General features: G+C 49.5%; 1 protein-coding gene across 1 annotated transcript in view; it reads right to left on the bottom strand.

Moving 5' to 3' along the window:
• Positions 1–9,436: 9,436 nt before the first annotated feature.
• LOC144597604 (inositol-trisphosphate 3-kinase A-like) overlaps positions 9,437–12,458 on the bottom strand; it is a 77,335-nt gene continuing 74,313 nt past the window's right edge. The window contains exon 7 of the mRNA XM_078407107.1: positions 9,437–12,451. Coding sequence (XP_078263233.1) covers positions 12,242–12,451 — 210 coding nt within the window. The 3' untranslated portion in view covers positions 9,437–12,241. The remainder of the gene's footprint in view (positions 12,452–12,458) is intronic.

Genomic DNA, 12,458 nt, shown 5'->3' on the forward strand with positions numbered 1-12,458 from the left:
TTGGGGATTTTTCTTTATTATAGAGAGAATTCTTCTGTCATCAGATGTGGAGGTCTTCCTTGGCCTGCCAGTCCCTTTGCAATTAGTAAGCTCACCAGTGCTCTCTTTCTTCTTAATGATGTTCCAAACAGTTGATTTCGGTGAGCCTAAAGTTTGGCTGATTTCTCTAACAGTTTTATTCTTGTTTCTCAGTCTCATAATGGCTTCTTTGACTTTAATTGGCACAACTTTGGTCCTCATGTTGATAAACAGCAATAAAAGTTTCCAAAGGTGATGGAAAGACTGGAGGAAAGACGAGGTGCTGAGAGCTCTCTTATACCTGCATTAAGGAGGCATTTAAACACACCTGAACAATTACAAACACCTGTGAAGCCATGTGTCCCAAACATTATGGTGCCCTGAAATGAGGGGACTATGTATAAACACAGCTGCACATGGTGAAACCAAAATGTATAAAAATACTCTTTTGTGGCGGATCAGGCCACTCCTTGGGTCAGCCCCCTCGTTACGTGACGGACAGGCGAAAGGGGTTAAAAGCCAGGCCAAGGGAAGGCGTATCTTATCCCTAGGAGAACTACGCTGTGGGCAGGAGCTCACAGCCTAATAAAAGAATCTAACTAAACACTGCCTGGCGTCTTGCCTTTTCTCTGGCCTCCGCCAGGCCACTACATTGGTGACCTCGACGGACATCACACGTAGTGATGTCAAACGATAATGTGCAACCCGGTCCTGCCGCCCTCGGTCCTGCCGACCTCGAGGCCGCCTCCCTCAAACTCCCGACCCTGTGGACCGAAGAGCCTGAGGTCTGGTTTCAGCAGGCAGAGGCACAGTTTGCTGTGCGAGGGGTAACCGTCGACTTGACGAAGTACTTTTATGTCGTCGGCGCCCTGGACCAGGCGACAGCAAGGCGAGTAAAGCCTTACCTTAATGACCCCCCCGCGGATGACAAATATAAGGGCCTTAAAGAACTCCTTATCAGGAGGTTCGGCCTCAGCGACGCCGAGAGGGCAACTCGCGTTATGAGCCAGGGGGGGCTCGGGGACCGACGGCCGTCGGCCCTTCTGGAGGACATGCTCGCCCTTATGGGCGACCACCCGCCCTGTTTCTTATTCAAGCAGGCCTACCTGCGGCAGCTCCCGGTCGACCTCCGTTCTCAGCTCGCTGAGGACCCCTTCACCGACACGCAGCGGCTGGGCGAGCGCGCTGATCAAATCTGGATGTCCCGTCGGGAGGACCTGGCAGCCCTAGCCGTCTTTTCCGCGGCGTCGGAAGGCCAACAGCAAGCTGGGGCCGCCGTCGACCCCGTTTCAGGGCGACCCCCGCGGCGAAATCCGGCCGCCATCGGGCACCCCGGTGCCGGCACGTCCTTCTCGCACGGCCCGCCGACAGTTCAGCCAGACGCCACCAGAGGTCGCTGGTGGTCGGCCCAAGCAGCACCACCTCCAATACCGCTGGAGACCACCGGAGGTCGCTGGTGGGCATCCCAGTCTGCACCACCACCGGACACCAGCAAAGGCTGGTGCTATTATCACCGTCGTTGGGGACCGAACGCCAAGCAATGTCGCCTACCCTGTGCCTTTCCGGGAAACGCAAGGGCCGGCCGTCAGTGATCCCTTCGGCGGCCGGCCAGATCCATCGTGTGTTCGCCCGGGATCGCCGCACCGGGGGTCGGTTCCTCGTCGACACTGGAGCAGAGGTGAGCGTCCTACCTCCTTCCACCGCCGATATCCATACGGGCAAACGCGGCCCCCTCCTCACTGCGGTGAACGGTAGCCCCATCAACACTTACGGGGTCTGCCAGCTCGCCCTTAACTTCGGCGACAGCTGGTTCACGTGGCGGTTCATCATTGCCGATGTTTCCCAGCCGCTGCTGGGCGCCGACTTCCTGCGGGCGCATTCCATGCTCGTGGATGTCAGGCGGCAGCGCCTGGTGCACTCCAGCACGCTGAGGCTGGTCTCCCCCAACGTCGAACACCTGTCGTCCGTGGATGCGACGTACGCGCGCATCCTGGCGGACTTCCCGGACATTGTGGAAACCCACTTCTCCTCCTCCGCTCTCAAGCACGGGGTGCAACATCACATCCCCACCACCGGCCCACCCGTGCACGCCCGAGCGCGGCGTCTCGCTCCAGACAAGCTCCGTCTAGCTCGAGAGGAGTTTCGTCAGATGGAGTCAATGGGCATCGTGCGCCCTTCCGATAGCCCGTGGGCGTCACCACTCCACTTGGTCCCCAAGGCGGACGGGGGTTGGCGACCGTGCGGGGACTATCGGCGCTTAAATGACGCGACCGTTCCCGACAGGTACCCGGTTCCGCACATCCAGGACTTTAATGCCCACCTGGCCGGAGCATCCGTGTTCTCCAAGGTGGACCTTGTGCGCGGATATAATCAAATCCCGGTCCACCCCGATGACATCCCCAAGACTGCCATCATCACCCCGTTCGGCCTATTCGAGTTCCTACGGATGCCGTTCGGGTTGAAGAACGCCGCACAGGCCTTCCAACGGCTTATGGACTGTGTGTGCCGTGGCCTGGAATTCGTCTTTGTGTACTTGGACGACGTACTCGTGGCCAGCCGCTCGAAGCAGGAGCACTGCACCCACCTCCGCCAGCTGTGTAAACGCCTCAGCGAGTACGGGTTGTCAATCAATACTTCCAAGTGCCGTTTTGGGGTGACGGCCATCGATTTCCTCGGCCATCGGGTGACCCCACAAGGGGTGGTACCTCTTCCGGACAGGGTCGAAGCTGTCCGCCGTTTCCCCCGACCGACCACTGTCAAGGGCCTGCAGGAATTCGTTGGGATGGTCTCGTTCTATCACCGCTTCCTGCCGTCGGTGGCCAGAACTATGCGCCCACTCTTCCACCTCATGGCTGGTCGCCGCAAGGAGGTCGAGTGGGACGACGAAGCAGGAGCGGCCTTTGAGCAGGCTAAGGAGGCCCTGGCCAGGGCCACGATGCTCGTCCATCCTAAGGAGGATGCCCCAACCGCCCTGACCGTGGACGCTTCTGAGGTGGCGGTCGGTGCGGTGCTAGAGCAGCACATCGACGGGTGTTGACGGCCACTCGCCTTCTTTAGCAGGCACCTGAGCGGGGCCCAACGGCATTACAGCGCGTTCGACCGGGAGCTCCTCGCCCTCTACCTCGCGGTACGCCACTTTCGGTACTTCCTAGAGGGGAGACCCTTCACCGCGTTCACAGACCACAAGCCACTCACCTTTGCGTTCGCCAAGGTTTCGGATCCGTGGTCTGCGCGGCAACAGAGACAATTGGCTTATGTGTCGGAATACACCACCTCAATTCGGTTCGTGGAGGGAAAAAACAACAGGGTGGCCGACGCCCTGTCTAGACCCGCGATCCACGCCGTCCTACAAATGGCCGGGGGGATCGACTATTCCGCCCTAGCAGCCGCACAGCTGGGGGACGAGGAGATGGCCGCCTATCGTACAGCCGTGTCCGGCCTGCAGCTGGAGGACATTGTCTGTGGCCCCGGGGATACAACACTGTTGTGCGACACCTCCACTGGCCTGCCTCGGCCCATCGTCCCTGTCGTCTGGCGTCGCAGGGTATTCGAGGTGCTCCACGGGCTGTCTCACCCCTCCATTCGGGCGACGGTGGCCCTTGTATCCTCCCGTTTCATGTGGCACGGGCTGCGTAAGCAGGTCGCACACTGGGCACGCACCTGCATCCCGTGCCAAACTTCAAAAATCCAGCGACACGTGCGTGCGCCTCTGCAAGAGTTTCGTGTCCCTCGGCAGCGCTTCGACCACATTCATGTGGACATCGTGGGGCCGCTGCCGCCGTCCCGGGGCATGACCTACCTCTTCACTGTGGTAGATCGCTTCACGCGGTGGCCGGAGGCCATTCCGCTGTCAGACACCTCGACGGCCACCTGCGCGCGGGCCTTGGCGGCGCACTGGATCGCCCGGTTCGGGGTGCCACTGGACATTACATCCGACCGGGGGCCACAGTTCACTTCGGAACTGTGGTCGGCCATGGCAAGACTCTTGGGTGTCAGCCTACACCACACTACGGCGTACCATCCACAGTCGAACGGGTTGGTGGAACGTTTTCACCGCCAGCTGAAAGCTGCCCTGAAGGCTCGGCTCACGGGCCCAGACTGGGTGGACGCCCTGCCGTGGGTTTTGCTGGGGATCCGCACCGCACCCAAGGAGGACTTGGCCTCCTCCTCCGCCGAGTTGGTGTACGGGGCCCCCTTCACGGTTCCCGGGGAGTTCATCCCACCAGCGCAGGGTCGAGTGGAGCAGCCTTCTGACGCCCTGCAACGTCTTCGGCAGACGGTGGGCAGGCTGGCACCTGTGCCCACGTCACGTCATGGGACATTCCAGCCACACGTCCCTGCCGCTCTGGAGGACTGCCAGTTTGTGTTCCTGCACAGGGACGCACACCGATCACTTCTCCAGCGGCCGTACGAGGGCCCCTTCCGGGTCCTGCAACACGGCTCGGCCACATTCGTTCTGGACATGGGGGGTCGCAGAGAGACTGTTTCGGTCGCACGGCTGAAGCCGGCACACGTGGACATTGATCGGCCGGTGCCGGTTGCACAGCCCCGCCCGCGCGGTTGCCCCCCGTCCAAGCTACCCCCTCCAGTGTCTGCTACGACCCCTCCACCTGTCGGTCAGTCGCCGGTCCCTGCGCCGGTCATGGTGCGCACCCGGGCTGGTCGCCTCGTGCGCCCTCCTGTCCGTTTTGTACCTCCGGTTCTTGGGGGGGGTCCTGTGGCGGATCAGGCCACTCCTTGGGTCAGCCCCCTCGTTACGTGACGGACAGGCGAAAGGGGTTAAAAGCCAGACCAAGGGAAGGCGTATCTTATCCCTAGGAGAACTACGCTGTGGGCAGGAGCTCACAGCCTAATAAAAGAATCTAACTAAACACTGCCTGGCGTCTTGCCTTTTCTCTGGCCTCCGCCAGGCCACTACACTTTAATAAAATCTGACAATGTGCACTTTAAACACACGTGATTCTTTCTATTACAAATCTCAAATTGTGGAGTACAGAGACAAATTAATAAATGATGGGTCTTTGTCCCAAACATTGTGGAGGGCACTGCATACAATTTCCATCGGTCACTGTGTCCAGATTTAATGTAGCTGCATTTTCAGGTCTGTAAATCCTTACAGGGCTCAAGGTAGGCTGGAAGCTATCATTTAGACCCCAGTCGGAAAAGTACCACCCGTTATATCTTTGTTTTGCTGCCTGTAACATTTATGGAACTTGAAATAGTCGCTTGTTGGCGCTTCTGAGTTTTATTACCCCCCCTCTTGCAAGCCTCCTCGATGTACGTGACATAATCGTTTAACGGGCAAATCTGCCCAGTGAAGTAACCTCACCCAATCGAGGGGAGCAGTTCGAGTCCCTGCTGAGATTCAGAATGACAATCTCAGCGATCAGAAACTTGCAACAATCACCCCAGAGAGGGGACAAGAACTGGGGATTTAACTCCTAAAGGCCACATGTTTGGGAGAAACCTAATGAGTTAGCACTACAGACTGGAGCTATCTAATCCAATTCTCTTCCCAACTGCAAAGACCTGTTTTACATTAGTATTCTCAAAATCGATGTGAGGTGCATGTCTCTGGATTTTGCGTTTAGAAAACGTTAGAGGACCATTGGCTCCCTGCAATAGACACTCATAATAATAACCAAGATAACTCTTGATAAAAGCACTTATGAACACTGGTGTTCAACAAGGAGGAAATGTTAAGATAATCGAGTGAGGAACAGAAACTAATGCTGGAGCATGCTTATTGTTCCCTCAAGACGTTGAGCCTTGTTTTGAATAGTTTCTAACGTCTAATAGAAGACTCCCTTTATCTTGAAATGGGATAATGAACCTATGGGAAATATTTGACTCAGCATCAGAAGCTTTGTAAACGAGGGCTTGTTTCATTATCCTTTGGCATAAGTCCCAGTAATAGGTCAATCACCTGGTAACTGAGGCAGTCCAAACTATCGCTAAAGGAGCAAATACTAATCCCTTCTAATCCAGTGCTCCAGGTGGGATTATGATGGCTGCCACTGAGGTGTCTTGCAGTACAAAGAAGTTAGACTCTTTGCAAATAATCTCGATACAAAGCATTCGAATGGATCATCTAATATTTCCTTTCTCTAACACCTTCACACATCATCTTGAAGGATCGTGGTCACTTGAACAAAAGCGTTCTTCATTTATTAACAGTACGTCAATAGTTTGTATGTTGCCACCTATGTACAAAGTCTCTTATCCTCTCCTTCCCAACTACTTCCTCACTGTCTCCTCTCTAACACTCCCTTTCTCCCACTCTCACTACATCCCTGTCCAACACCTCCCTATTCTCCCCTTAACATTTCTCCCCACTTTCTTCCCTCATCCCCAACATCCATGCTCCACTGCCTTACCTCTCACCTTTTCACTCTTTTACCTCCCAAACTCATGTTCCACTTCCACCTACCCCCACCACATTGCCACACCTCTGCCTCCATCCTCCCTGGTGCTCACCCTCTGCAACCTCACTCTCCCGTTCCTTGGTCTTCCTTTTGCAGTATCATTCATGTTGTTGCCCTTCTCTGACCTTCTCTCCTCTCCCCCTCCTCTAAGTACCTGGTTGTTGCCAAAGTTGTGGCATAAAAATTCCTTGTAATATTGTAGTTATATTATAGATGTGAAATGTTGTGGCTGTATTGAATAATTCAATGTAGGTCATTCTTGACATCAAACAGCACCAGGTTCACCGTAAAGTCTTCAGAAAATGTGTATTTCTCAGGTAGTTTCAGGTGGAGGTTTTCATTGCAAGAGTTGACATAAGAACTCTTTATCATTCCAATATAGTATTTTTTTCCCCTCAAAATACTTAAATGTGAAATTTTAGCAAGATGAATTCCACATCAGTATTATAAATTTCTAGACACTTTCTGACATTGAGCACTGGTAGAATAACACTGTTAACACGGCCACCATTTTTGGTGGTGCAAAAATTAGCCCTGCTGATTCACAGTTCCAAAGACACGTCCAATCCTGACTTTGAGGACTGTCCACATAAGGCTGCAGGTTCTCAGATTCAGAAATACATTCAGCTGGATATAACATTACAGTTTTTATGTATTTTGGTGCAGTCAAGCACAGTATATGGAATTGTAACAAGATGGCTGTAATTAGCAGAGAGAGGTCCAGTGAATTATCTAACATAACGCTGGCCATTGACAAGTGAGGCTGGCAAATAACATGTGCAGGACATCAAGATCACAGCCTTTTAATTGCCATTTCAATCCCTCAACCTTACACAAGCTGCTTCTTGGGCCTTTTTCTGAGTTAGAGCGTAGAATCTCTCTGGAAGCTTTGCTTTGGAGGAAATGTTTGTTGCCTGGCAGTGGGCAAAGGTGAGGTTGCATTACACCCAAAAGTGCAACCTGCACAAAACAATCATTCTCTCCCATTCCCTACATGTTTGCAATGAAAACACGAATAAAATAAAAAAACCTTTTGTTTCAATTGCCCGATGACTTTTCCCTGTTTGCCCATAGCTCTGAATTTAGAAAAATTCTGGTGAGAGGGCATTCTTAATTTAACATCACGTTTTCTATAACTTTTTGTAGCTTTGGCCCTTAACTGGCTTTTAGATTAAATTTAGAGGGTTGCTGGGAGGGGATTAACTACTGAAAAGAACAAAAATGTGTCAATAATACACATTTTGAATGCTAACAATAGAATCTTTAAAGCTGTATTATGTAGTTAAAACACTGTGAAGTAATTTTAAAATAATAGTTATTAACACTGTTACAGTTTATAAGAATCTTGCTACTGGTAGAGTTTACTAAATATCTAACACGTTTAATTAAATGCTATTAAAGTTGTAGCTGGATCAAGATGCCTTAACATGTTGTTCTTGTAGCACAAATCAATGCCAGGAAATTGGGGTTCATCCTCCTTTGGTATGAGAAACCTAAGCTACTGAGAGTGCTGATGTCGACAATGATATATTGAAAATATTTGCAAAATTGGAGTAAATCTCCAATAATCTGGCATCCGATTGTTTAGACAACCGGTGGCGCGATATCTGGCTCCCACGGCCTGGAAGATGAGCTGGGAATCAGAATACTATCAGGGTGTACAGTCAGAGCCAGGATCTGATTGCTCGAAGCAAATTTGACATTCAGTTTCAGTTTTGCGGAATAAGATTGATCTGGCCCCAACTTGATGTGTCTGCCATGTTACTGTGAATAGTTTAAGCAATCTTCAGCTTTCGTTCAGGCGGTCGATTATTGTTTTGCAAAAAGAAAAGTCGCGATCACTGTACAATATTAACACAAGTTGGTTCTTTGACTTTATGTCTCGTTTAACTTCTTCGTAATCCCTGTACAGAAGAACGCTTCAAAAACTGCACTGTTTTCATTTAAATTTATTAAAGCTTATTAACATTAAACTTCAAGCTCCTGTGAAAGTTTATTTGCCCATTCTGCTGCACCAATTGGAACGGAAGGATGCAGACCTATTCAAACTGCTCAGCGCGAGTTAACCGGGTTGGCGATGGGTACTTCTGCAACTTACTCCAGCATCGCATGGCCAGGGAAGAGTGAGCATCTGCCAGCATTTCTACTTCAGCGCACAGTTCACACCACACACTGCAGGTATGATGAGCCAGTACAGGTGGGAGCGGCGACAGCCTGCATAACTGGATCTGCAGCGTTGTGAACAATAGCATATGGAACTCAGAAAGCCGTGCTGTGTGCGATCTTCCACGTGGATTGTTGAGAACGACCAACAATGCACCGTTGTCATTACTTAACACTATTCTTTCAAAAACAAATCCACTTTCTATTCATGTTCCCCAATAATCCAGCCCTCACAACCCTCCGGAGTAGTGAATTCCAGAGATACAATGCACCGCACTCTGTGAGAAGTTCCTACGCATCTATGCATGGAAGATGCACTATAAAGAAATGCAAGTGACCCACTGCTTCACTGCCTCCTGACATGCTCCTACAAATTCCATGCCAGTTGAAAGGGGTGTTTTAATGTTGAGTTTGAAAGAAAGCTTTTGACTAATGAAAGGCGGGGTTCACCAATACCACCATAAAAAGTGAGAAAGTGAAATATGAGGTATTTATTTCACAAAATGCTGGAGTAACTCAGCAGGTCAGGCAGCATCTCAGGAGAGAAGGAATGGGCGATGTTTCGGGTCGAGACCCTTCTTCAGACTGAAATATGTGAAATATGAGAATACTCCATTCAGATATAATTTGATAACTGAACCAATGAGCTGCTTTCCGACAGTGGGTATCAAACAATACTTTGGCACAGAGCCACATGAAGACATGAGAGTAGGTGACCAGCTCTAGGTCCAAGACTCAGACTTTTAGGGAGCATATTGAAAGAGGCTTATGCTTGCAATTATGATTCAGACCACAGTAAATACAATAAAAGTTTATTTGACAGCCCATTTTCTACTACATATTACAAAATCACACTCTTATCAATTATCAGTAGTGTTCAGTAATAAACAGTGGCAAATCCTCAGTGTTCCCATTTGGCAGAATATCCAGTGTACACAGATCAAACGTTTCTCCACCTTAATTACAGGGCGATTTTCCGCTTTCCGCAGTCCTGCACAATTCACATTTACATCGACTCCCCTGTTACCTCAGAACAAATAGAAATGGTGGAGAACACCATATTTGTGGACTTAAAGCTGTCAGAATGTTCTTGATTCCATTGGAGATGAAGGTTCTCCTTTGGCAATCCCACAAGACCAGAGCTAAATTGGGAAGCTTTTCAGACATGTTTCTTAGAGATGGGACCTGGATTGGAAGACATTTCATTCTCAAGAGGGGATTCAAAAGTGTCCCTGAGGAATCCTAACAGCGACCCACGGCATACATTTCCAATAAACTGATTTTTTTAATGCATATATTTCATTTTGCTCTTTTCCTCTGCTTCTCCATTGCCTTTCTCTTTCTAAAGGTTGCTTTCTCCTTGCTTCCTCCATTACTCCATGACCTTATCCTTTATAGTTTGCCCCCCCCATGCTCCATTCATCCATCACATAGCACATCCTGGTACTCAGCTAAATTCCTGGATTAACTGTTGGTTTAAATTCCATTGAGGCACTTTGAGATTTTAATCCAATTTTTAAGAGCTGCTATCAGTGCAGATAACCATTAGAACATGAACTTAGAACAATACAGCACAGGTTCATGATATGTATATGGCCCATCTGTGTTAACCATGATACCTATTTAAAACATATGTCTGCCTGCACACGAGTTATATCTCTCAAGATAGACACAAAAAGCTCAGGTCAAGAAACATCTCCTATTCCTTTTCTCCAGAGATGCTGTCTGACCTGCTGAGTTACTCCAGCATTTTGAGTCTATCTTCGATTTAAGCCGGCATCTGCAGTTCCTTCCTACACCATTATATCTCTCAATTCTCATTCATGTATCTGTCTAAATGCCTCTTAAATGCTGCTATCGTATCTCCTTCCACTGCCACCCTGGCAGAGTGTTACAGGTATTTCCTTCTCTAAGAAACTTGCCTCCTAAATCTCCATTAAACTTTCCCTCTCTCAGTTAAACCTGTGCCCTCCAGTGTTTGACATTAAGAATTTGGGTTGCGGTTAAAAAAAACAACAGGCCTATTAACAAGAAGAAAATATCTTATCATTTATCCAAGTTTAAGTTTGGGTGAACAAGGGTTCATAAGTAAGTCCCCAAAGCCCTTATAATTTTCATAAATCCCCAGAGATACTGCTTCACACCCAGAATGTTCCCGTGTTTAGGGATCTCGTCTGTGTTAGTCCAAATTCCACCGCTTGATGGGATGTGGACTGAGATCTCCGGTTTGTTGGGACAGGCCTCTGTGCACTCACGTAACCGTTGTATTACCACCATGGCCCCTGAGCTATGGGGGGCTAAATGTAACTAATTGGAAGGACAGCCATGAACGCCCGAACATTCTTCCAATATAAAGGCCTATCCATCCATAAAAGAAGCCACTGAGATCTTGAGAATGGACACTCACTCACAGTTACTAGTCCGTCTCACTCCTGGTTTAGTGGACGAAAGGCCAGTGTCCTAACATTGAGTCAGGCAACTTGATATGACCATCAGTACCAAATGATTGCAGCAAAACTTAATTTTAGTCAAATCATACAGAGGTGGCGCGCCTTTGATTTCAGACTTCAGCTTGGACTGGCAACTGATGTAGGTTTTCTCAGGATTGCTGGGTCACTGCATGCAGGCACTGAAGTGTTGTGTCTGGTGTGGGTAGGGAGAAAAGAGTAAATCTTTCAGGAAAGGCCTGATTTGCAAGAGAGTGCAGGGCCGGGGACCAGAAACCTGATGGGAATATCAAGCCACAAGGTCAATAGACAATAGACAATAGGTGCAGGAGTAGCCCATTCGGCCCTTTGAGCCAGCACGGACATTCAATGTGATCATGGCTGATCATGCACAATCAATATCCTCTTCCTGCACCCTGCATTTGGTCATTGCCTTCTGGTTGTTTGCCGTGAGCTTGTCGTGAATAACTTGACTAGTTGCTCTTCCGATAACAGTGGCCACACTTGAAAAGTTCTCACTTATTTGGAAGGAGCTTCAAAACATCCTGAGGTTTGTGAAAGGTGCTAACGAAATGCAAGGAGACACACAGCAAAAATGTTGGCAAGAATATTAGGCAATTTCCTACCTCAAACACCTTTTACATCGGGGGTGCGGGAGAGCGGGGAGGTGGGAAGAGAGTGGAGCCAAGTAGGCTGGCAACAAGTTATCTTTGGCCGCCGCTGCTTCAAAACTAGCCACCAGGAGGCACAAGAGAGCACTTGTGGAGAGAAGTTGGTCATGCATCATAAAAGAGCCTTATAAATATTCATCTGTCCCCATCATCCATCAGTTTGAAAAATCAATTATTATTGTTTTCAAAATATATTTCAAGGTGAAGGCAAGAGTAATCATTTGCAACTGTTCTGCAATGGCAGCAACTATATTTCCCACTTGACAAGCATGTCACTTCACCATGTGGGGTCCATTTTCTTCAGGGCATCACAGTCACAGTGTGGATTCCACATGCACGAAGGAGCTTCGGATTATTGGAGAAACTTTTCTCACACCGTCGCGTTCTCCCTCCGTTATTGCTCACTCTCTCACCACCCTGAATAGTTGCAACGCATCCACATTCAAAGACCTTGTCAGATAACCATCTGGGTGGCCCATTGGAAAACCCAAGGCAAAGAAGAGTCTCTGGGCAGGAATCATCGCTGGTCCTCTGAGATCTTGGATGCAATGTTAATCATGTTGTCCAGGCCCCAGAGATAGCCATCTTCCCTGTTGCCTTCTTGCCACTTCAGCCGATGGTTAAGTGTCTGTCCATTCGGCAGCTTTCTGGTTTTGCCAAAGTCGATCAACCAGACCTTGGCTAGCTCGTTCTTGTCATGGATGAACAGCAAGGAGCTCCCGATAACCTGTGTG

This window comes from Rhinoraja longicauda, chromosome 10, assembly GCF_053455715.1.
Source record: "Rhinoraja longicauda isolate Sanriku21f chromosome 10, sRhiLon1.1, whole genome shotgun sequence".
Taxonomy (NCBI): domain Eukaryota; kingdom Metazoa; phylum Chordata; class Chondrichthyes; order Rajiformes; family Arhynchobatidae; genus Rhinoraja; species Rhinoraja longicauda.